This window comes from Biomphalaria glabrata, chromosome 5 (genome assembly GCF_947242115.1).
Source record: "Biomphalaria glabrata chromosome 5, xgBioGlab47.1, whole genome shotgun sequence".
Taxonomy (NCBI): Eukaryota; Metazoa; Mollusca; class Gastropoda; family Planorbidae; genus Biomphalaria; species Biomphalaria glabrata.
Genome location: NC_074715.1, coordinates 48,948,336 through 48,971,477, shown reverse-complemented (window position 1 = coordinate 48,971,477; position 23,142 = coordinate 48,948,336). Strand labels below are relative to the sequence as shown.

The 23,142-nt window shown below is 37.0% G+C and overlaps 2 protein-coding genes across 6 annotated transcripts; one reads left to right on the top strand and one right to left on the bottom strand.

Annotated features, from left to right (window-relative positions):
* Nucleotides 1-69: 69 nt before the first annotated feature.
* On the top strand, nucleotides 70-19,218 carry LOC106064116 (spermatozoon-associated protein kinase-like). Of its 3 annotated transcripts, XM_056028765.1 has the most exons (9): nucleotides 70-503; nucleotides 1,608-1,732; nucleotides 4,043-4,189; nucleotides 5,669-5,817; nucleotides 7,642-7,786; nucleotides 9,849-10,002; nucleotides 10,808-10,929; nucleotides 15,610-15,868; nucleotides 17,623-19,218. In XM_056028765.1, the coding sequence occupies exons 1-8, from the start codon at nucleotides 452-454 to the stop codon at nucleotides 15,838-15,840; spliced, it is 1,125 nt and encodes a 374-aa protein (XP_055884740.1). In that variant the 5' UTR covers nucleotides 70-451; the 3' UTR covers nucleotides 15,841-15,868; nucleotides 17,623-19,218. The 3 variants fall into 3 exon arrangements, with proteins under 3 accessions (XP_055884740.1, XP_055884739.1, XP_055884741.1); XM_056028764.1 differs by lacking the exon at nucleotides 17,623-19,218 and having other exon boundaries at nucleotides 15,610-16,295; XM_056028766.1 differs by lacking the exon at nucleotides 17,623-19,218 and having other exon boundaries at nucleotides 15,614-15,778.
* Nucleotides 16,659-23,012, bottom strand: LOC106064117 (2-(3-amino-3-carboxypropyl)histidine synthase subunit 2-like). 3 transcript variants are annotated; one of them, XM_056028762.1, is made up of 7 exons: nucleotides 22,909-23,012; nucleotides 21,995-22,177; nucleotides 20,756-20,871; nucleotides 18,322-18,542; nucleotides 17,561-18,211; nucleotides 17,221-17,409; nucleotides 16,659-17,130 (listed from the first exon to the last, which is right to left on the bottom strand). In XM_056028762.1, exons 2-7 carry the CDS (start codon nucleotides 22,142-22,144, stop codon nucleotides 17,006-17,008), a joined length of 1,452 nt encoding a protein of 483 aa, XP_055884737.1. In that variant the 5' UTR covers nucleotides 22,145-22,177; nucleotides 22,909-23,012; the 3' UTR covers nucleotides 16,659-17,005. The 3 variants fall into 3 exon arrangements, with proteins under 3 accessions (XP_055884737.1, XP_055884736.1, XP_055884738.1); XM_056028761.1 differs by having other exon boundaries at nucleotides 21,995-22,172; nucleotides 22,909-22,955; XM_056028763.1 differs by lacking the exon at nucleotides 22,909-23,012 and adding an exon at nucleotides 22,686-22,752.
* Between the last annotated feature and the right edge of the window lie 130 nt (nucleotides 23,013-23,142).

The window sequence follows — 23,142 nt, the reverse complement described above, 5'->3', positions numbered from 1 at the left end:
AATTTTGTCTCTTTTAACTCAATAATAAGAGTGCGTCATCGAGCACCTCAAGAGAACGCTAAATATTCTCATTTCTTGAACCCATTTTGAAAGCTGCAATTTTGTATGTCAACATGGCCACCACTTGTCAATATCGGGTCTCCGACAGTGGTGGATAAAATTGGTTTAAACCACTGTCATCTTAAAATGTGGCACCGACATGTTCACCATAGTATCTGCTTGAAAGTCGACAACTAAAGATAAAAAAAAAACCGCTCTCATGCTTTAAGTTAGATTTCAGATCAAGGCAACTTTAGTTTTCTTTCACATTTTCAGCAGCTAGTAGAATAGATCTAGATCTTTTTTTCCTTTTCTTTTGTTTGGATGCACGGCTTCGCTTTTTGTTAGGTCAAATTGAAGCTGCAGATGAACCTTTCTGGGTCACTGCCCCGCTTATTGCAGACGCGCACCCATGAATTTTAATCGCAGCTGTATAAGATTAAAATCACATCCGACTGACATGAGTAAGTAAAAACCCAACGCAAGAATGTACACGCTATGCTACATTGACTATGATGTCACTATTAGATCTAAATCTAGAGTCTAGATATAGATCTAGGTCAGATCTTAAGTCTGTGGGGGAAAATATTGTTTTTTTTTTTAAATGATGATTACAATCGGCATCCTTGTTCTGTTTGCGCTTATTAATATGGATTGTCTTGTTAAGCGAAGCTTAAAGAAAAAGGCAGAAGGCCTATTTGTCGTGGCTACGTAGATCTGGCTGTGATCTGACCTACATATACATATTAGGGTCTAAATAGCGAAAGGTAACATGTGGGCGCCTAAATATGTTTTTGTAAACAGTTGGAATAAAATCTCTGAGAAATTAAAAATCACACTTAAACACATTTTAAGATTATAAAATGTGTAGGTCCACACTACACGCTTAATTCTCATTATGATTATAATTAACAATTAAGTCTACTTTAGGCTCCATTCTCATCAAGAGTTTTAAACAAAACGTAAAAATGGGGCAAATTGTCAACCTTCCCCTAAAAGGGTCGTTTAAAATCTCATGAAAGGCCATGTGTTCCCCTTTCAGACCTTGCTATTAAGGTCACCTGTTTATGTGGCCTACTGTTCACGAGGGTTTCACGTTGCCAGCACAACGACCGATAATTAACCGCCTTTACATTTCCCCCTGATGAAAGGTAACCATTAGAGCTGGTTGGATTCAGGGGTGCAATGTTACGGTCAGGTGAGACTCTTTTAATTAGACACCAACACAGAACAACAAGTCGCAGAAGTATGAGAACGTTAATCCTGTTCAACGGATAATAATGTCAATAACATCTTCGTTCAAAGTACTCCATTTCTGGCAGTCCTTTCTTTTCTTCCTCTTTCACACCATTCTCCCTAGGATGTGAACGTAGCGCGCACTAAAGATCCCAAAATACAAAAATCCCAATCTTCATCAGGATTCGAACCCGGGATCCATCGGTTCGGAAGCCCTGGTCGCCGCGCCTCCCTCTAAAGGCCATACTAAATGTTTTTGTTTGTTTCCACTTTTATTTTGCATTGTAAGTTATTGTGATCTCCCATGCTTTAGACTGTGTTTGTTTTCCAAGGTGTAGCTCATGAATCTAAGAGTGGCGATTTGGTCTTGAGTCATTCGGAAAACTGGCTAAAAGAGTATTTAGAAAAGGCCAGGAAAGACTTCGATGATCGTTACAAGGCCAACATCACAACTTCTGTAAGTTTGAATCCATCTTGCCCGAATATTTCAATGTCTGATATATTCAAGCTGGATCTTTGCAAAGCTTATAGCAACTCACTCCTTCTGTCTGTCTGTTACAAATTTTGTACACTTTATTTCTCCCAATTGCCCTTCTCGGATTAAGTTGAAACGTTGCTCAATTATTCAAAATGATATAAACCTTGAATTTTTTTTTACATATATATGTATATAGATGTAAATCTCAGGATCTTGTCAAGTGCCATAGAAAGAATAATTCTTTCTTTATCTAACATACACAAACTAGGGCTACGTCTTTGTCTTTCACACTCACTTTTGCCTATACATCATACACATTCACACTCACTTATGCCTATACATGATACACATTCACACTCACTTATGCCTATACATGATACACATTCACACTCACTTATGCCTATACATCATACACATTCACACTCACTTTTGCCTATACATGATACACATTCACACTCACTTATGCCTATACATCATACACATTCACACTCACTTATGCCTATACATGATACACATTCACACTCACTTATGCCTGTACATCATACACTTTCACACTCACTTATGCCTATACATGATACACATTCACACTCACTTATGCCTGTACATCATACACATTCACACTCACTTATGCCTGTACATCATACACATTCACACTCACTTATGCCTGTACATCATACACATTCACACTCACTTATGCCTATACATCATACACATTCACACTCACTTTTGCCTATACATCATACACATTCACACTCACTTATGCCTATACATCATACACTTTCACACTCACTTATGCCTATACATCATACACTTTCACACGAACGCAATTATTACTCTCATCTCAAATGTCACATCCGGTAGGTAATTCCCTTTAATTATTTCATTATCAAACTGTTTTAGAGAGGGAGAGAAAGAGAGTGTGAAAGAGAAATGAAGGAGAGAATGATGCTTTGCGTGGTCAGACGTGACGGAAGTAAATCCGAGATTGAAGATAAAAAAATACCATTCTCCTAGTGTCTGTAACAGGAATAATCCACGCGCAGGCATCTAGAGGGAGAATCGCCACATATGTTCTAACAGTGTTTCTCAAGCTTTTTACCGTAACGGAACATTTCGCACATTCTACCCTTTTAGAGAGATTAATTCACGTGGTGGCCTACTCTTTAATTAGTCCAGTAGCTCGTGGGACACATATTCAGGGCCTAGTGTTCCGCGAAACACGGTTTGGGAAACACTGTTCTAGAATGTAGATGTAGGTCACAACAACTGACAGATTTCTCGGTCTGCAAGTTTCCAACGCGACCGTTGACATGTCATCTTCATGCCATTTTGTCATATGTCATATTGCCATATTGACGTAAAGAATGTTAAGCATATTTGGCAAGAATTTTTTTTTTTTTGGACATGGCTACGGTTGCCTGGTTTTAATTCAAGAGTTACCACGTAAGGTCCAATTTATTTAGCCTACGCCAGTGTTGCCTAAGATCGCGACCTGTCTTTCCCTTGTCCACACTTTACCCTCCCCCCTACAGCAATCTAGTATCCTTCTCCTGATCGCAATCACCTTCACCTATCCCTCACAAGATATCTTGACCTTCTTTCTCCATTCCTCTCTGTCCTTTGCTTTGGATAGAAACTTTTTCAATGGCAGGCCCGTCCATTGTTCTATGTTGTCATCCCATTGTTTTCCCTGTCTGCCTCTTTTCTTTTTCCTGGTACTGTTCCTTGAAGGAAAGTCTTTTCGAGCCACGAAGACCTTGTAATATGGCCATAGCGTTTTAGTTTGCGTGTTTCTTTTTACAATCGCTGTAGTAACCTTGTCTCTAATCTCTTCGTTTTTTATGCGGTCTTTAAAGGTAATACCTAGGATCCTTCTGCAGTATCTCAATTCCATTGCTAGGATCTTCCTCTCTAGCTCTGCAGTCGGCATCCAAATCTAGCAAGCATATAAGAATGTGGCCATTACCAAAAAGCGCATCAGTCTGATTTTGGTATCGATAGCTATGCATTTGTCTTTCCATATCGTTTTGAGTTTTGCAATATGAGAGTTCAAATAGGTACTGGGACTGCCTGGGATTTATGAAAATGGGAGCTAGCATAACCTCACGTGAATGGTCGTCTGCAGTCAAATGTTCCTTCATGCCAACGTATCACATTTGTGAGTGTTTTCTCTTTTGCAACGTAAAACTTTCGTTACTTGGCAAAGCAGTATCACGAGAGGAAAATGTTTCTGATAATGTAATTAATTATTTTGGTCTTATTAATGAAAAGTGTACCTTTCTATGCCAGGAAACCATCAAAAACTTCACATTAATCAAAACTCTTGGGTCTGGATCGTTCGGGAGAGTGATGTTGGCGCAATACAACCTTGACCCCAACAACAAGACTTACGCCATTAAGATACTAAACAAAGAGAAGGTCATCAAGACCAAACAGGTCTGTTGATTTATTTTCGGTGTCAAATAATTCATAAATTTAAATTGAAAATGTTCCACAGTATAAAAATATTAGACGTATTGGAGAAGGCTTATATTTTACTGAGGACATGGTGGCTGAGTGGTAAAGCGCTTGGTTTCCGAACCAAGGGTCACGGGTTTGAATCTCGGTGAAGACTGGGAGTTTAAGCCTCGGAATTTTTAGGACCATCCATAGCTACCTGACATTATTTGGGTTAAATAAAAGTAGGTTGTCATTGTGCTAGCCACACGACACCATCGTTTATCATGGGCCTTAGAAACATATGGCCTTTACATCATCTGCCCTATAGATCTGAAAGGGGAACTTACTTTACTTACACATACTATTCTTTAAATAACGCATAAGCACTAAATAACGCTTTAAAAGATATAATTGCTGTTTGTGTACTTTTAAAGCACGCTAAAGGTTTCCCAGCTGCGTTATGCAAGTAAAGCAGAGCTAAAAATAATAAAGATTACAAGAATTGACGATCGCCATTGGAGATTCGAACTTAAACCGTTCAGTTTGCTCCGCCTCTCGCCTTACATGGATCAAGTATTTATTGCTTAACAGACGATGCGACGTTCAAATACTTTTTGCTGTTAGAAGTTTGTTAGATCGAAACGTAATATTTATGTAGCTTATAAAGATGGCTGCCAGGTCGTGTGCTGTGCCCTTTGTAGTGTCGTCTCAGTGGTGAACCCTACCCGCTTCTATCTCCAACAGTTCTGCGGGAGATTTAGATCTAGACAAGGAGGTTCCAATCTTGAAGAATCGTCCAAAACTTGTAAAACAAGCATACCTATAGTAATTTACCCCTTTACTGTTATATATGAGACGATATATAAGACTAATATTCTAGTTCAGATTATAGTTACGATACATAAGACTAAGATTATAGTTACCCATTGATAAAGTCCCTGAAACTCTAGAACAATGGAAATGTTTATTATAGTTACCCATTGATAAAGTCCCTGAAACTCTAAAACAATGGGAATGTTTCTCTTACGGAGTGGAAAACTCGCTCTGGGGCGTTCCAGTTGATGAATGGGTTTCAAATAAAAGTAATAATAACATATCTGTTAATTGGTTGCATTCCAAAATGGCTAGAGGATAAAGGTCTAACGCCTCAATGAGACTGATCTCTTCAATGGGAAAGACTGGCGCACGTAATGATAAAAAAGTAAGCGCTAAATGTTTTTCTTACATCACCGTCAAGTGCTTGAACTCGGTGTAGTAAAGTACCTTTCAGGGAAGGGGGGAGGAGTGAGGCGAAAGGATCTGGTTTGTATTCTTACCTACTGATTTTATCTACAAAACTACATACATTAAATCGTCTTGTCCTTGACATTAGCATTATATAAACCTAGATTCGATGGCTTGCAGTGTAAGCGTTAAAAACAAGACTCGATGACTTGCAGTTTAGGGGTTAAAGACAAGAGACTCGATATCTTTCAGGTGGAACATACTTTGAACGAGAAACGTCTCCTGGGAAGTGTCACTAACTGTCCATTCATAGTGAAGCTGGTCATGGCCTTCAAGGACACCACCAACCTTTACATGGTCATGGAGTTCGCACCCGGTGGAGAGCTCTTCCGTTTAATCAGGTACAGATTGTCTCAGCGCTAGACACATTGGCGTGTGGCGTGCTTAGGTTTGATTGATTTCTTGGCGTGTGGCGTGCTTAGGTTTGATTGATTTCTTGGCGTGTGACATGCTTAGGTTTGATTGATTTCTTGACGTGTGGCGTGCTTAGGTTTGATTGATTTCTTGACGTGTGGCATGCTTAGGTTTGATTGATTGCTTGGCGTGTGGCATGCTTAGGTTTGGTTGATTTCTTGACGTGTAGCATGCTTAGGTTTGATTGATTTCTTGACGTGTGACATGCTTAGGTTTGATTGATTTCTTGACATGTAGCATGCTTAGGTTTGATTGATTGCTTGGCGTGTGACATGCTTAGGTTGGATTGATTTCTTGACGTATAGCATGCTTAGGTTTGATTGATTTCTTGGCGTGTGACATGCTTAGGTTTGATTGATTGCTTGACGTGTGACATGCTTTGGTTTGATTGATTTCTTGACGTGTAGCATGCTTAGGTTTGATTGATTTCTTGACGTGTAGCATGCTTAGGTTTGATTGATTTCTTGACGTATAGCATGCTTAGGTTTGATTGATTTCTTGGCGTGTGACATGCTTAGGTTTGATTGATTGCTTGGCGTGTGACATGCTTTGGTTTGATTGATTTCTTGACGTGTAGCATGCTTAGGTTTGATTGATTTCTTGACGTGTAGCATGCTTAGGTTTGATTGATTTCTTGACGTGTGGCATGCTTAGGTTTGATTGATTTTTTGACGTGTGGCATGCTTCGGTTTGATTGATTTCTTGGCGTGTGGGATGCTTAGGTTTGATTGATTTCTTGACGTGTAGCATGCTTAGGTTTGATTGATTTCTTGACGTGTAGCATGCTTAGGTTTGATTGATTTCTTGACGTGTAGCATGCTTAGGTTTGATTGATTTCTTGACGTGTGGCATGCTTAGGTTTGATTGATTTTTTGACGTGTGACATGCTTCGGTTTGATTGATTTCTTGGCGTGTGGGATGCTTAGGTTTGATTGATTTTTTGACGTGTGGCATGCTTCGGTTTGATTGATTTCTTGGCGTGTGGGATGCTTAGGTTTGATTGATTTCTTGACGTGTAGCATGCTTAGGTTTGATTGATTTCTTGACGTGTAGCATGCTTAGGTTTGATTGATTTCTTGACGTGTAGCATGCTTAGGTTTTATTGATTTTTTGACGTGTAGCATGCTTAGGTTTGATTGATTTCTTGACGTGTAGCATGCTTAGGTTTGATTGATTTCTTGACGTGTGGCATGCTTAGGTTTGATTGATTTTTTGACATGTGGGATGCTTAGGTTTGATTGATTTCTTGACGTGTGAAATGCTTATGTTTGATTGATTTCTTGGCATGTGGCATGCTTAGGTTTGATTGATTTCTTGACGTGTGGCATGCTTAGGTTTGATTGATTTCTTGACCTGTGGCATGCTTAGGTTGGATTGATTTCTTGAAATGTGAAATGCTTAGGTTTGATTGATTTCTTGACGTGTAGCATGCTTAGGTTTAGGTTATCACTAATCAATTAATTGTTTACTTTTTTTTTATTGGTTCATGTTTTGTTATGAGTAATTGTGCAAAGTTTGAACTTGATCCGAGAAAGGGAAATGGGAGAATTAACATGTACACATATTGTACCAGATAGACATTGGGTTGATATAAGCTTTAAAAATAGTTCCTTTTTTTTTTTAACCAAGTGGCTAAGACCAAGGGGAAAAAATACTTAAATCCGTAACCAGTCAAAACATGTAAATTGCAATCCTCAATGGCTGTATATGAGATTTAAATCATTTACTGTTCTTTGCGTTTATTTGTGTAGGAGAAAAGGTCGTGTGCCAGAAGCGTGGGCGCAGTTCTACTCGGCGCAAGTCGCCATGGCGTTACAATACCTCCACAATGCAAATGTCCTCTACCGAGATTTGAAACCAGAGAACCTTCTGGTGGACAGTACTGGTTATATTAAAGTAAGTCTGACCTAAATAACGTTCATTTGTAGTGCTTACTATAATTTTAAATGACCCGACAGGACTAAAAAAATGGTGCGAGCTATTGTATTGTAATCACCAGTGCTGTAGAGGTTGAATTAAATGTGTGGGGAAGGAATAAGGACTAGTATCTGCAACGAGGGGGCTACGCCGATGTGTAACAGTGACTAAATCCTGTCTTTGTAAAAATCACTTACATTTATGGAAACTTATTTTTAACTTTCAGAAATATGTGTATTAGAAATTAACACCAAAAAAAAAAAACTGTTTTGGAAGCGTGGTCGAGAGGCTAAGTGCGCTTGAACTTGGCTTGTCTTGGCTACCTAGAGGCTGGAGGTTCGACACCCGACTCGGGCAGAGTTGCGTTTACTGAGCGCCAACTCCTAGATACCCCCCCCCCCAACTGGTCCACAAATGAGATTGGACCAAAGCGCTCTGAGCATGCTATAAGCATGAAAGTAGCGCTATATAAAAGCTATAATATTATATTCTTTTGATGTTTTCGTCTAGAGTCTAGATTATGCTCAATGAAAATTATGTAATGTTTACATCTGTTTGTAATCAAACCTACAGAAGAGTGAAGGAAAGTTTGTATAAGGCTAGCACCAGGACCAGCGTTTTTATAGCTCCGTTTTACAAAGTTTATATCAATGCACTCTGTCTGTCTATCAGTTTGTACACGTTATATCTCCCACACCCATTCTAGGATCAAGGTGAAACTTACAATTATTTATTTATTTATTTAAAAGTTTGTCTCTAATAAACATGCTCGATTAGATTAACGGATGAATACGCGAAGGATGAAATTAACCTTATTTAGGCCAATAATAGAATATGCATCCTCCGTTTTGGGACCCCTCAACTCAAGAAAACATTAAGAAACTGGAAAAGACACAAAATAGAGCAGTGAGATTCATAACAAACGAATATTCACATTTGACTAGAGTAACACCTTTAGTAAAATCACTAAATTTAGAAAGCCTTCAGGACAGAAGGCTCAAAAGTAAAGTAGCAATTATACATAAAACACTGAACCATAATCTTCAAATACTAAAACAGAATTTAATAAAATACTCTGAAAGACACAAAGATAAAGGCACATTCCTCGTCCCATATGCTAGGACAAATTTGTACAAATACTCCTTCTTCCCTAGTGCTATTAGAGCATGGAATGGGTTGCCTGAGCTAGCCAGGCAAACCAGTGACTTGTCAGAGTTTAAGTCATTGGTTAATATGCATGACTAAATGCATGTCGCGTAGGACGTAATCATCTTCTTTTTTGAAGTAACGTCTGTATTATATAAGATAAGATAAGATTATCATTTACAAAACATTTATCAACTCTGTCTGGTAAAAAGTTTGTACACGTTATTTCTCGGATCAAGTTTAAATTTTCCACAATTATTTCTTGTACCAGACAAAACAAATAATCAATTTAAAAAAAAACACAATTTTATTATTGACTGTTGGCAATTAATTATTTTGTTTGGTGTTGAAGAGGGAAAGAAATTGTACTTGACAGATGTGGTGTTATAAGTTGAATTATTCCCCTTTATACTTTGTGTAGACTGTAGAGAATCAGGTCGTTTGAAACAAACAATAGATAATAAACCTTCAATTTTCAAAAGCACTTCGCACAGTGGTTCGTGTATTCATTTGAGGAGGCTATTGAGCCTTCAAGTTCGAATTCAAGTCGTAATTTTTGTTTATATATAATGCATTTAAAAATCGATCACTAACAATAACATCCCCCATCCCTACCTAGTGCAGAGATATGATAGCGTATTGAGAAAGCTAAAAGCGTGAAATTGCGCTAAGCAAAAACAATTGGTAAATATATTTCTAATAGCACAGATTTATTACTGTTAGTCTAGATTAGATTACAAATTTAAATTAAATGTCTGATCCAAACTAATTGATGCAACTACATTCAATATAAGCTTTTTTTCTAAAAGGAATGTCTGTAATGTTTAAGATATATTATGTTATGAAGTTAAAACATTCAGATCTACTATACAATGTTATTATTACTTTGCTGCAGATGGCGGATTTTGGTTTTGCAAAGAGAGTCCACCAAACCTGGACACTGTGCGGCACACCCCAATACATTGCTCCTGAGATGATTTTGAATAAAGGCTACGGGAAGTCTGTAGACTACTGGGGTCTGGGAATATTGATCTATGAAATGGTCGCAGGTACTCAACTTTGGCATATTATCACATTCGGCACATTCCTCGTTCGATATGCTAGGACAGATTTGAGCAAATGCTCATTCTTCCTTAGTGCTATTAGAGCATGGAATGGGTTGCCTGAGTCAGCCAGGACAAACAATGACTTGGCTGACGTGCATGACTAGATTGACCTAGGAACACGCGAAGTAACGTCTGTTTTTTTTTTTTTAAAGATTACCCCAGAACATGCTTTTTTTTTTTTTTTTAATCGTGAGTTATATTCTTTAACTGTTAGACAAAATTTAAATTGATGGCTGCCTGGTCGTGTGGTGTGCTCTCCAGACTGTCATGTCGATGATCCTGGATTCAAACCCTGCAGTTTAAGCTAGGATGTAATAATTTTCAACTTTAAAGAAATGCCCCGAATACGTAAAACAAAGAATAAACATATTTGACAAATTTAAATTGCCTATTTGAAATATTCTATGTTTTTCCCAGTTTTTTTTTTCTAAATTGCCATACAATCTGTTGAAAAAAAGTAACGTCTCCTAGTGGTTACAAATAGTCTTTTATCAAGACCTATATAAAATAATAATAACGCCAATACTACAACTGGTAATGTATTTTTAAAAATGTTACTTTGAAAAAAAAATTGAGCCTGTGTTCTTTTTTCACTACGCTTTATATGGGTAGCTAACTCGAGTTTGCTTGCAGAAACTAGCCAGTAGTGTAGCTTTGTTTAAAGATCGTGACCAACTCGCTGTAGATTTTAACTGCCGACTCGGCGTCTTTCATCACGTTTGATGATCTTTTGCTTTTTCTCATTGAGGTTATGTACCTTTTGACCACAAGACTCCCATCCGGTTGTATGAACTGATCGTCGAATGCAATGTTTCGTATCCTAGCCACTTCAAACCTAACTTGACAAGTTTGTTGTCCAAACTTATTCAGGTAATAAGAGTAGCTTATCATTTAAAAGAAAAAGATACTAAGAGAAGAAGTAGATCTTTTCGACTAAATTTTATAACAAGAGGATCCTTTCAGTCTAGGGCGTAATTGTCTTTTTTTTTTTTGAAGTAACGTCTGTAATCTATAAGATAACTAGTCTATAAGATTTGAAGTAACGTCTGTAATCTATAAGAACTAGTCTATAAGACGTTTGACACATAGGCCTATTTTGATCACGGAGCAGAGCGGGACTTGATCTGGGATATTTAGGACGCCTAAATGTGTCCAGCCAACTCTAATGGTCATGTGTCCACCCAACTCTAATGACCATGCGTCCTGCCAACTCTAATGGTCATGTAACCAGCCAACTCTAATGGTCATATGTCCAGCCAACTCTAATGGTCATGTGTCCAGTCAACTCTAATGGTCATGTGTCCAGCCAACTCTAATGGCCATGTGTCCCGCCAACTCTAATGGTCATGTGTCCAGCCAACTCTAATGGCCATGTGTCCAGCCAACTCTAATGGTTATGTGTCCAAATAACTCTAATGGTCGTGTCCAGCCAACTCTAATAGTCATGTGTCCACCTAACTCTAATAGGTAACTGATTTACTTGGGGAAGTAACGGCCGTTGGTTGGTTGAGCTGGCCACATGACACCCTAGTTCACATCAACTTCTTTCATAGATCGCAAGGTCTGAAATGGGTGCCTTTGTTTTTGAATTTCTTGTAACACGTTGTCACCACAACATTTGTACGTAATATAAACTGATAGTTTATATCTTATACATGCTTCATTCTTTAAACTAGCTGGCCTTTGCACTTACTTCGAGTAAGCTACAATGAAGGCAATAGCTACAAAATAGATAATGTTTCGGATGAACAGTACTGTAGCCTACAAACACAAAAGCGAGTTTTCTCTACGGGGCTACTGAACAAACGAAGCCTCCGCCAACGTCTATTTATCCAAATATTTCTTTATTTTTTAAACAAATCTTATATTGACTGACTCCGTCTGTCTGATACAAATTGTGTTCACGTTATTTCTCCCACTTCCCATTCTCGGATCAAGTTGAAATTTGGGACAATTACTCATGGTTCCTTACAAAACATGAATCAATCAAATAGTGGTAAGGAAATAATTTGTTAGCTTTAGAAATACATTTTTACAGTATTGTGATATGGGGCTGTAAATGTGCAGTTCTTCCCGGCATAAAAAAAAAAAAAAAAAAAAAAAAAAAAAAAAAAAAAAAGGTTTTGCTTGTTGGCATTGGGTAGGCCTAGACTTGACCATTCTCATTAAAAGATTAAGCATTCAAATGACTAGGCTTTGAAACTATCGATAATTAGCTACAATCTTGTGAACCTATTAAACGTGTATAACTGGCTTATTCCAGTGCTACCTCTCAAAATCTCATCTAATGTATTTATGTATTTTTTTTTCTGTTCTGTATCTCAGCCCGGTATGTAGTTGATGACATTGGTTGTGTTTTTTTTTTAATATTTCTTTTTTTCTTATCAAAACATTTTAAGTTTTGTTGTTGTTTTTAACCTTCTTTATAGTTTGTGGTGTTCCACGCCTTGTATGTCTTCATGTCATTTCTCAATTAGAATACCTCATTTTATGTGTTTATAATAGGAATGAGGTTAAAATAGTTAATGTTTGTTCTAATATATTCTTTAGAAACAGTTATGAGTAATCAAGTAAAAAAAAAACGAATTGCTAAAAAGCTCTGTCTGGTAACAAGTTGTAACATGTTTTTTTCTCCCATGTCCCATTCTCGGATCTGGGGAGTAGGAATGTCCTACTAGAAACAGGTGATCTGGGGAGTAGGAATGTCCTACTAGAAACAGGTGATCTGGGGAGTAGGAATGTCCTACTAGAAACAGGTGATCTGGGGAGTAGGAATGTCCTACTAGAAACAGGTGATCTGGGGAGTAGGAATGTCCTAATAGAAACAGGTGATCTGGGGAGTAGGAATGTCCTACTAGAAACAGGTGATCTGAGGAGTAGGAATGTCCTACTAGAAACAGGTGATCTGTGGAGTAGGAATGTCCTACTAGAATCAGGTGATCTGGGGAGTAGGAATGTCCTAATAGAAACAGGTGATCTGGGGAGTAGGAATGTCCTACTAGAAACAGGTGATCTGTGGAGTAGGAATGTCCTACTAGAAACAGGTGATCTGTGGAGTAGGAATGTCCTACTAGAAACAGGTGATCTGGGGAGTAGGAATGTCCTAATAGAAACAGGTGATCTGGGGAGTAGGAATGTCCTACTAGAAACAGGTGATCTGGGGAGTAGGAATGTCCTACTAGAAACAGGTGATCTGGGGAGTAGGAATGTCCTAATAGAAACAGGTGATCTGAGGAGTAGGAATGTCCTACTAGAAACAGGTGATCTGGGGAGTAGGAATGTCCTATTAGAAACAGGTGATCTGGGGAGTAGGAATGTCCTACTAGAAACAGGTGATCTGGTGAGTAGGAATGTCCTACTAGAAACAGGTGATCTGGGGAGTAGGAATGTCCTACTAGAAACAGGTAATCTGGGGAGTAGGGATGTCCTAATAGAAACAGGTGATCTGGGGAGTGGGAATGTCCTACTAGAAACAGGTGATCTGGGGAGTAGGAATGTCCTAATAGAAACAGGTGATCTGAGGAGTAGGAATGTCCTACTAGAAACAGGTGATCTGGGGAGTAGGAATGTCCTATTAGAAACAGGTGATCTGGGGAGTAGGAATGTCCTACTAGAAACAGGTGATCTGGTGAGTAGGAATGTCCTACTAGAAACAGGTGATCTGGGGAGTAGGAATGTCCTACTAGAAACAGGTGATCTGGGGAGTAGGAATGTCCTACTAGAAACAGGTGATCTGGGGAGTAGGAATGTCCTACTAGAAACAGGTGATCTGGGGAGTAGGAATGTCCTACTAGAAACAGGTGATCTGGGGAGTAGGAATGTCCTACTAGAAACAGGTGATCTGTGGAGTAGGAATGTCCTACTAGAAACAGGTGATCTGGGGAGTAGGAATGTCCTACTAGAAACAGGTGATCTGGGGAGTAGGAATGTCCTATTAGAAACAGGTGATCTGGGGAGTAGGAATGTCCTACTAGAAACAGGTGATCTGGGGAGTAGGAATGTCCTACTAGAAACAGGTAATCTGGGGAGTAGGTATGTCCTAATAGAAACAGGTGATCTGGGGAGTGGGAATGTCCTACTAGAAACAGGTGATCTGGGGAGTAGGAATGTCCTAATAGAAACAGGTGATCTGAGGAGTAGGAATGTCCTACTAGAAACAGGTGATCTGGGGAGTAGGAATGTCCTATTAGAAACAGGTGATCTGGGGAGTAGGAATGTCCTACTAGAAACAGGTGATCTGGGGAGTAGGAATGTCCTACTAGAAACAGGTAATCTGGGGAGTAGGGATGTCCTAATAGAAACAGGTGATCTGGGGAGTGGGAATGTCCTACTAGAAACAGGTGATCTGGGGAGTAGGAATGTCCTACTAGAAACAGGTGATCTGGGGAGTAGGAATGTCCTAATAGAAACAGGTGATCTGGGGAGTAGGAATGTCCTACTAGAAACAGGTGATCTGGGGAGTAGGAATGTCCTACTAGAAACAGGTGATCTGGGGAGTAGAAGTGTCCTACTAGAAACAGGTGATCTGGGGAGTAGGAATGTCCTACTAGAAACAGGTGATCAGGGGACTAGGCATACGACCTATAGAAACAGACAATCTGGGGACTAGGCTACGTCCTATAGAAACAGACAATCTGGGGACTAGGCTACGTCCTATAGAAACAGACAATCTGGGGACTAGGCATACGTCCTATAGAAACAGACAATCTGGGGACTAGGCATACGTCCTATAGAAACAGACAATCTGGGGACTAGGCATACGTGCTATAGAAACAGACAATCTGGGGACTAGGCATACGTCCTATAGAAACAGACAATCTGGGGACTAGGCATACGTCCAATAGAAACAGACAATCTGGTGACTAGGCTACGTCCTATAGAAACAGACAATCTGGGGACTAGGCTACGTCCTATAGAAACAGACAATCTGGGGACTAGGCATACGTCCTATAGAAACAGACAATCTGGGGACTAGGCATACATGCTATAGAAACAGACAATCTGGGGACTAGGAATACGTCCTATAGAAACAGACAATCTGGGGACTAGGCTACGTCCTATAGAAACAGACAATCTGGGGACTAGGCATACGTCCTATAGAAACAGACAATCTGGGATGAATATGTCCTATACAAACGGGCATTCTGTGTGTTCCCTACATGCTGGAAACCTCGTTCTAAAAATAAAAGCTACTAAAAAAAAAAAAAAAAAAAAAACACAATGATAAGTGGACGACCTCGACATTTTGCATACTAATTGTGGTGGGGGGAGAATTTGAAGATCCCCTGGTCCCCTATTTGAGGGGGGCCCCCAAATGGGTGTTTGAATTATTTTTTTTTACAATATATATTAAGTATTACGCTATTATCTCATGCCATGATGTCGAAATTCAGGGCCCTCTAAAGAGGCCAAGCCCCTCCCCCCCCCCCCCCGGAATGATGGTACATTCCTAGCTACGCCACTGTTTATGCCCCATTCTATTTGAAAAAAAAAAGTAAGCTTTCACATTGTTTTTGTCTTTGTCTCCGCCCCCGCCTCCTCTCTTGAAAGACAGACGTCACCAAACGATTTGGTAACCTGAAAGACGGGGCCTTCGATATCATCAACCACAACTGGTACAAGGAGGTGGACTTCCGGAAGATCATCACCAAGGCCTACCAGGCTCCGTGGATCCCGCACCTCAAGTCCGACACCGACACGTCCAACTTTGAGAGGAACAAAGAGGAGAGCATCTCGATCCTCAAAGTGGACCGATACGCCGAAGAGTTTGCGGACTTTTGAGAAGTTTTGGTTAGGAGATGAAAGGGAGGTAATGAATCGTGTCTTCCTTAACAAAAAAAAATTGATGGTAGACCAATTAGAATTTAACGCCACAAAATGTTAATGTTTGTAAATTAAAGAAAAATAAATAAATCTTTCAACCTTCTGAAAGCCAAGCTATTTAAAAATGTATCTATAATGTCTGTGTGATGACCAACTCTATATGTACTGTTACCAAAACAAATATATTGAAACAGAGAAAATAATGAATTATGAAAAGTATATATAGATCTGAATCAATAGCAGAAAAGTTTTGTCATTCCTAGAAATAGGTATAGCGTCCATTCTTTCCTTTATATCATCTAAATTACACCTTTTCTAATCCTAAAACTTGAATGTAAATATACTATAACATTTTAATGTAATATTTGTATCTAATTAGGGAGTGGGGAAGGAATTTAATAACAATTTTTTTTTTTAAAATCATATGCAACATTTGAAATATTACTTTTGATAATTTTCATACATTTAAGAATCTGGGTGGCTACCCCATCATATTTTTTAAACAAGGAATTTAAAAATTCCATATATGTCATCTGTGTGTAAAGGGCACCTATACATTTGAGAAATCTAGTCTTTTTACTCATGTTCCAGAAAAAGTCATAAGATGACTACATTTAACCTTTGTTTCCTCTTGTAGTCTACAAAACTTCATGATGCCTGTTTTCTTTTTAAATTCAATACTGAGAGATATATCTAGATAACAAATAATTAAGACTTGCACAAAAGTAGCGATTTTCTCAATAGTGAAAAAATTCACTCACAACACCAAGTTTGAATTTGAATTGAAACAAAATAATGATGAAATTATATATATAAAAAGACTAGGCTTTTTTTTTTATTTCATTAGTTCAAATACTTTTCTACTATTAAATATATTTTCTGTTTATGTTTCACTAGCCTGATTTCATCAAGGAAACAGCATTTGCTTGCTACAATACAATAGCAAAACTATTATATAACGCTTACAGTAAAAATTAGCAGTTCTTTTACAATAATGCATGGCAGTATGTTTCACAAGACTCCTAGACTGATAAATGTATTGTATCCATGTCCTCGTTTGGTTAAAAAAAAAGCCCATTTAATGTTCTTTTGTGTAACAGTTTGTGCTGAGCTGAAAGTGTTCTTAACTGGCAGGCTCATTTTCATATCCTGCAGCTATTCCACACTGTCCCTGAACAGCCAAGCTAACAGCAGTTTCTCCCAATTTCTGTTCTAATCCTTTCCAGCTTCGAGTTGACAAAAACTCTCCTGAAAAAAATGTATTTTAAAACCAATTAATAAGAAAAACTATTTTCAATAGGTAAAAATGCAGTGGCACTATTTTTGACACATACAAACCTGCATTCCTTGCGATGGTAGCTATGGACCTGTTTTCGTTTATCAAACTGACATCAGTAGAGGGGCTCTTCCCCAGTGATGATGTATCCTGCATCCCAATGGTTCTCACTCTGTTGTTTATCAAAGAAACATCTGCCAGGTCATCATTAGTGCTATCAAAATTAGGAGCTTCAATGTACAAAGCAGATCCTAAAGTATAGAATGTACACATTAAAACAGGCGAACATTTTTTAACTATAGGTTAAAGAAAAATTTAATTCACATAAATAATAGCAAATATATTTAACCATGTTTCTATTATATAACAGATATTATTTAAATTATTCAGCACTAATATTACCTGGCAATAGTTCAGTAAAGTCCAGGCTGTAATCCCCAGTCCACTGTCTGGCTTGATTACAGGCAATCTCTAACTCCAAAGGGCTGATAATTGGTTGGAAAAACTCAGACTGGTCAAGCAAGCTGCTTTCTGGACATGCAACCAAGACGTACAAATCCACTTCTGCAAAATTTGCCAGCTTGGCTGGATTCAGCTTGCCCACCACAAATGTATAACTTTTCTTCCCAGATTTTTTTAGCAAAGCTTTAAGGTGGTCAATCATCTCCTTATATCTGCTGACCCCCAGTGTCCCCACAACAATCCCAACAATGTTCGCATCTTTAGCCCTTTCTATGTAATAGTATCTTTTCATAAGAGCTTTGTTCATGTTGACCTGTTCCCATCTGAATATCCTCTCAGTGGGGTCATAGGTATAGAACCGGCACTTGTTTAATGTCATCATCATGACTGTCAGTTCAGGGCCCTGGTTACTGCCGATGTAGATAAAAGAATAGTCGTTGAGACAGTCTCCTGCTGGAATTTCAATCCTGCGACCACACTTAGTAATCACAGTCACCTCAGATGAATCATTCCCTTTACTGTTTTTAGAGGTAACTGGTGATGTAGCTAGTACATTTCTGTAGTGCTCCTTTAACTTTAAGAAAAGTTTATCTGTTGAGAAATAAAAAAAAAATTAAATAATTAAAACCCCTTAAAATGAAACGAAATGATAGCAATTTCTTCTTTCCTAAAAGATTTGTATAGTGACACAGATATATTACCTATTGCATGTAGATAGGCAGTGCTGCAGACTAGAATAGCTTTCATCTCTCTTTCTGTACAAGTTCCCAGCATCTGATTCATACAGTCGTCAATGTCAACCTCAGATTTTGTAAATATATACAAAACTGGCAGTTTGGAAGTAGGGCTAAGACATGTATGACCATAGTGTATGATACAGTCAGCACCATAATGCTGTGCTGCTACCTCATCCACACAGCAGCTAGAAGTAAAAATACCAAATGCTAGGCACAATGTAAAACTTAAAGTTGACAATTTCATTTAGCTGTTAAAAAAAATGGTTGCTCTTATTTCTTCAAGTTGTCATAAAATTCTGTAGTCAATGATAACTAATTTTGTTTTGTCTTAGCTACTTGTATACTTTAAACACTTCTACAAATATTTACTTTACAGAAATAGTTAAATAGTTTTTTATATGGGACAAATACTTTTACAAACATTAACATATAACGAGGAATGTTAAAAGACTTTTTTTTATAATTTTTGCATGCAAATTTAATATGACATGTAAAAAAAAATCTAATTTATATATGAAATTTTGTTCAGATTTTTTTTTTCTAAATCCAATTTACAACTTATGTAATAAGTATTATGTATTTTAATAAATTAATATCAGTGTAGATGTCCCTATAGTACTTATGCAGTCACAGTCATTATATTAAGCTGCTTAGAGGTGATAAGATTTCTATATGCAATCAAGGTTCAATATTTATGTATTAATATATATATATATATAAGATTCTCAGGACTCTGTCTGGCTGAAAGTGCATGTTGAAATAAAAAGTTTTAAATATAGTGAGGTTTGTCTGTGACAGAATATGTGCAACACACATTTGTGACTTGTATCATTTTGACAATAAAGCTAAAATAGTAAAGAATTTATTGGTTTTTCTATTTCTTTTTAAATATATTTAAACATATATTAGACTAAATATTATTATTAATTGGTTTCCTTTCCTGACCTGAAGGTTGCTCTTGCCCTCCACTATGTCAAAAAATACACTACAATTAGTATGATAATTATTTTAAAGTCCTGCTAATAAGTCTTGATCCACTTTAATTTGTCTTCTTCTTGTCTTTTAAAAATTTAAGGCAACTGTCTGATCTGAACTTGACTTCCTCATCTGATTCCTTAAAATTAGAGCATTCTTTTAAATAAAACAAGATAATTACACCATACGCATAACCTTTTAAACTAGTCGACTGTTAGAAAAACTCTGCTAAGACATTGATTTTCTTGGCTGATTCAGCAACCTGCTCCAAGCTGTAATGTCACAGGGGAAAAAGGAGCAAACTTGCCTAGCATATGGAATAAGAAATGTGCCTTTTTGGGTATTTTATTAAGCTGTGTTTTTGTATTGTAATAATGGTTAAGTGTTTTATGTATTATTGGTACTTTACTTTTTAGTCTTCCATGACTTGATGACATTAGTACTTAGTATTCATTGTAAATCCTTCTTTAGGATTGGGAAAACAGTCAAACATGGCTGCTTCTAATGACAATGTAAAAAAGCAAATCTCTTGGCCAGTAACCAAGCAAGACGAATAGATGGTGGTAATAATAACAATGTTAAGATGAGAACTTATTTTATATCGAATTCTGGCTTATCAAGCTAAATATACTGGCAAACCTTTCTTTTCAGATTTATTTTAAATATTTTGAAGTATTTGAAAACAAAGAAGGATTCATTGCATATATATAAATAGTTACATTAAATGTATGGTAAAATTTTTTTTACCACCGTAAAAAGCAACACTTTGGATCTAACAATAACACTGGATTAGCAAAATGCCTTTGATCATCGACCATTTCAGACAACGATAAAAACTTTCATTAAAAATTTGCACCAAATACTGAAAGAAATTCAGATCCTAACAGGAAAAGGGGGGGGGGGAGGATTGCCAAGTTCAGAGGTTAAAGAAGCAAGGGGGAGAATCTCACTTTTTCAAGTCTTTCCCTGAACGTGCAATAGGCAACACATTCAAATGTAATGTGATGTCAAAGTAGAATCAACAGACATCAGACAAGTTTTTTCCTTCAACCTCAAAGTAGAACAACAGGGAAGTAGCCCCTCCAAGCAGTAATTCAACCACTTCCTCCCTACACCAACAGCCACTCACCCCATCCTTGTCAAAACAATGTTTCCTTACGTCTACTAAATGTCTTCTTATCTTGAAATGATTTTTTAAGGCTTTTAAGTTTATTCAATTCCACTTACATTGTATTATAACTGTTCTCATTTTAAAAAACACACCTAAATAGCCGGTAACTTTCAACAGGGGCCAGAAACCAATTAATCAACATTTTTTTGTATTTCTAAAGGAGAAAAATTGTTTTGGATACCAAACATTTTAGATACTTTCTAGATAAGCATTGGTTGTTTTCAAAGGTTTCTCTGTATCAACTATATTTACCTGCCATATGAAGTGTCTCCCAGTATAAACACAGTGCAATCTTGTAATTTTTCTTGCAAAATTTCTGCGACTGTAGGAGCATCAACCAAAAGATCATCAGGGAACTGCAGAGCAATCTTTAAACCAAAAAGAAAAAAAAAAGGAAAGTAAAACAAAATCTCCTTGAGAAGCATTTTAAAGGCACATCTTTACTATACTAATGGACCAATTCTTGCCGATTGAAACTTCTGCCCTTAGAGCAAACCGAAGCTTAAGAGGATAGATTTCAATGTACTTTGCTATGATCTGACCTCTAACATGTGTGTCAGAAACATATATTTGGCTCCAAAAAAGTCATTTTGTTCTTTTTTTTTTGTCTGCATTTTCTTTAGGGGGGAGAGATGATTTCTTTGATAATTACTGTGAAGTATATCAAAATTTATGAATTAAAATTGCCACTATTATTAACAATGTATTTTATAATCTAAGAATTTTTTATTATAAAAAAATATATAAAAAAAATAGAAAAGTCTTTTGCAAGCTATTTCTTTACCAAAAAAAATGAAATAATAATGGATTTGACAGTGAAAAATGTACAGAATGTGCATCCCTCATGGAATTAAAACTAAAGTAACCTTTTCAAACTTTGTGAGGGTGTCGTGGCTACCAAATGACCAACTTCCTTATTTTCTTCAACTAATGTCAGGTACCCATTAGAGTTGGATGGACTCAGGCATGCTCTAAAAATCCCAAAAATAAAAAAAGTCCTTACTGGGATTTGAACCCAAGACACCTCATTCAGAAGCCAAGTGCTTAACCACTCAACCACCAGTCCCAATTTCAAGGAAGTAATTTGGCATAAAATTTTTATTTTAAAAAATCCATATAATCAAAAACTCTACAGAGGGGTAAGGTTGACTTAGAAAGGATCAAGGAAACTATTAATGAATTATGGACTTCAATGACATATATCTCTTCCAAAGCAACAACAAACACAGGAATTTTGGTGTATACAAGCCACATTATCAAAACTTGGACTGAAACTATACAGAAATATAGCTAGAAACAGAAGATTAGCTCCACAAGTACAAAATCTCTCATTTTAATGGGAGTTCATTCAATGAAAGTTCTAGATCTACATGGTTAGTATTATAAACAAATAAAGTGGAAAACAATGCAGATTTCTAAGCCTGAATAGGCAAAGCTAAAAAACAACAACCGGAATCTAGTGAGCTCTTCACAAATATGAAGATTCTTTACCTTTTTGAAACTGTTAGAAATCACCCATTCTAAACTTCTCTCTGTTTCATAAACCTCTTCAAGCTTGTCTGGGTGGACAGCAGTGGAGTTGCAAAGTATTTTTTGATTCTGAATATTATCCCCTGAACTGAACACCTTTGTTGAGAGCATTCTTACCCAGTAGATATTGAATTGTCAACTCAACTGAAACATTACTATTATTAATTAGTAATCAAGGTACATTAATATATGTATGGTAAACTATGGTAGTCCCCTTATTTACATGAAAGTCATTTATTAAATTTTATTAAGCATTTCACTTCAGTTAATATTCAGAATATTTTTAATGTTTAGACATCTCTATGTCACATGTGTTGTTTTGTGTATATTGTCTATAGGGGCATAGTTTAGTACTTTAGTCAGTCTAGAGTCTAGTGAAGTCTAGTCAAGACTCAAGTCTAGTCCTAGTCAGTTAAGTTACTTAGTTAGTCAATCCTTCTACTTCTAATTTTTTTATCTAAGTTCTTGAGTGATGAGTCTTTTGTCAACTGATCTCGAGTCACTCGAGTCTTGACAGAATCATTTATTATGATTTATCAACCCACACCCTGCATTGAATATGAACTAATTCAGGCTTGAATCATGATTAGATTATATCTAGATCTAGGGACAGGGTTTATAAAAGATCAGATTTTATTAAAATGTAAGGTACCTCAATATTTGAGTCTCTTGACAACTGATCTCGAGTCACTCGAGTCTTGACAAATTTATCAACCCACACCCTGAATTGAATATGATATGAACTAATTACACTCACTTGAATCATGATTAGATATAATAATAATCTAGATTAATAATCTAGATTAATCTAGATCTAGATCTACTTGATCTAGGGTCTATAAATAAATAAAAGATTTTAATAAAATGTAAGGTACCTCAATATTTGTCATCCACCCGTACGCATGTAGATCTATATAGATCTAGAAGTCTAGATCTAATAGTAATAGCCTTTTAATAGGTAAGATCTACTAGTCTACAGATAACAATAATGAAAGTAGAAATAAACCGTAATCCTCTACCAATGAAGTCCAAATCAGTACACTGAAACACGATAATGAAAGTAGAAAGTGGAAAAAAAAATACACACTTTATGGATTTTAAACGTAAAA

Excerpts from the sequence above, each read along its gene's own strand:
- LOC106064116 (XM_056028765.1), top strand. The coding sequence starts at position 452 with ATGAATTTTAATCGCAGCTGTATAAGATTAAAATCACATCCGACTGAC. Across the intron at positions 7,787-9,848 it reads ACAGTACTGGTTATATTAAA|ATGGCGGATTTTGGTTTTGC; the intron begins GTAAGTCTGACC and ends ACTTTGCTGCAG. Across the intron at positions 10,003-10,807 it reads GATCTATGAAATGGTCGCAG|GTTATGTACCTTTTGACCAC; the intron begins GTACTCAACTTT and ends TTTCTCATTGAG.
- LOC106064117 (XM_056028762.1), bottom strand. The coding sequence starts at position 22,144 with ATGCTCTCAACAAAGGTGTTCAGTTCAGGGGATAATATTCAGAATCAA. Across the intron at positions 20,872-21,994 it reads TTTCTAACAGTTTCAAAAAG|ATTGCTCTGCAGTTCCCTGA; the intron begins GTAAAGAATCTT and ends TTTGGTTTAAAG. Across the intron at positions 17,131-17,220 it reads TACCATCGCAAGGAATGCAG|GAGAGTTTTTGTCAACTCGA; the intron begins GTTTGTATGTGT and ends CATTTTTTTCAG.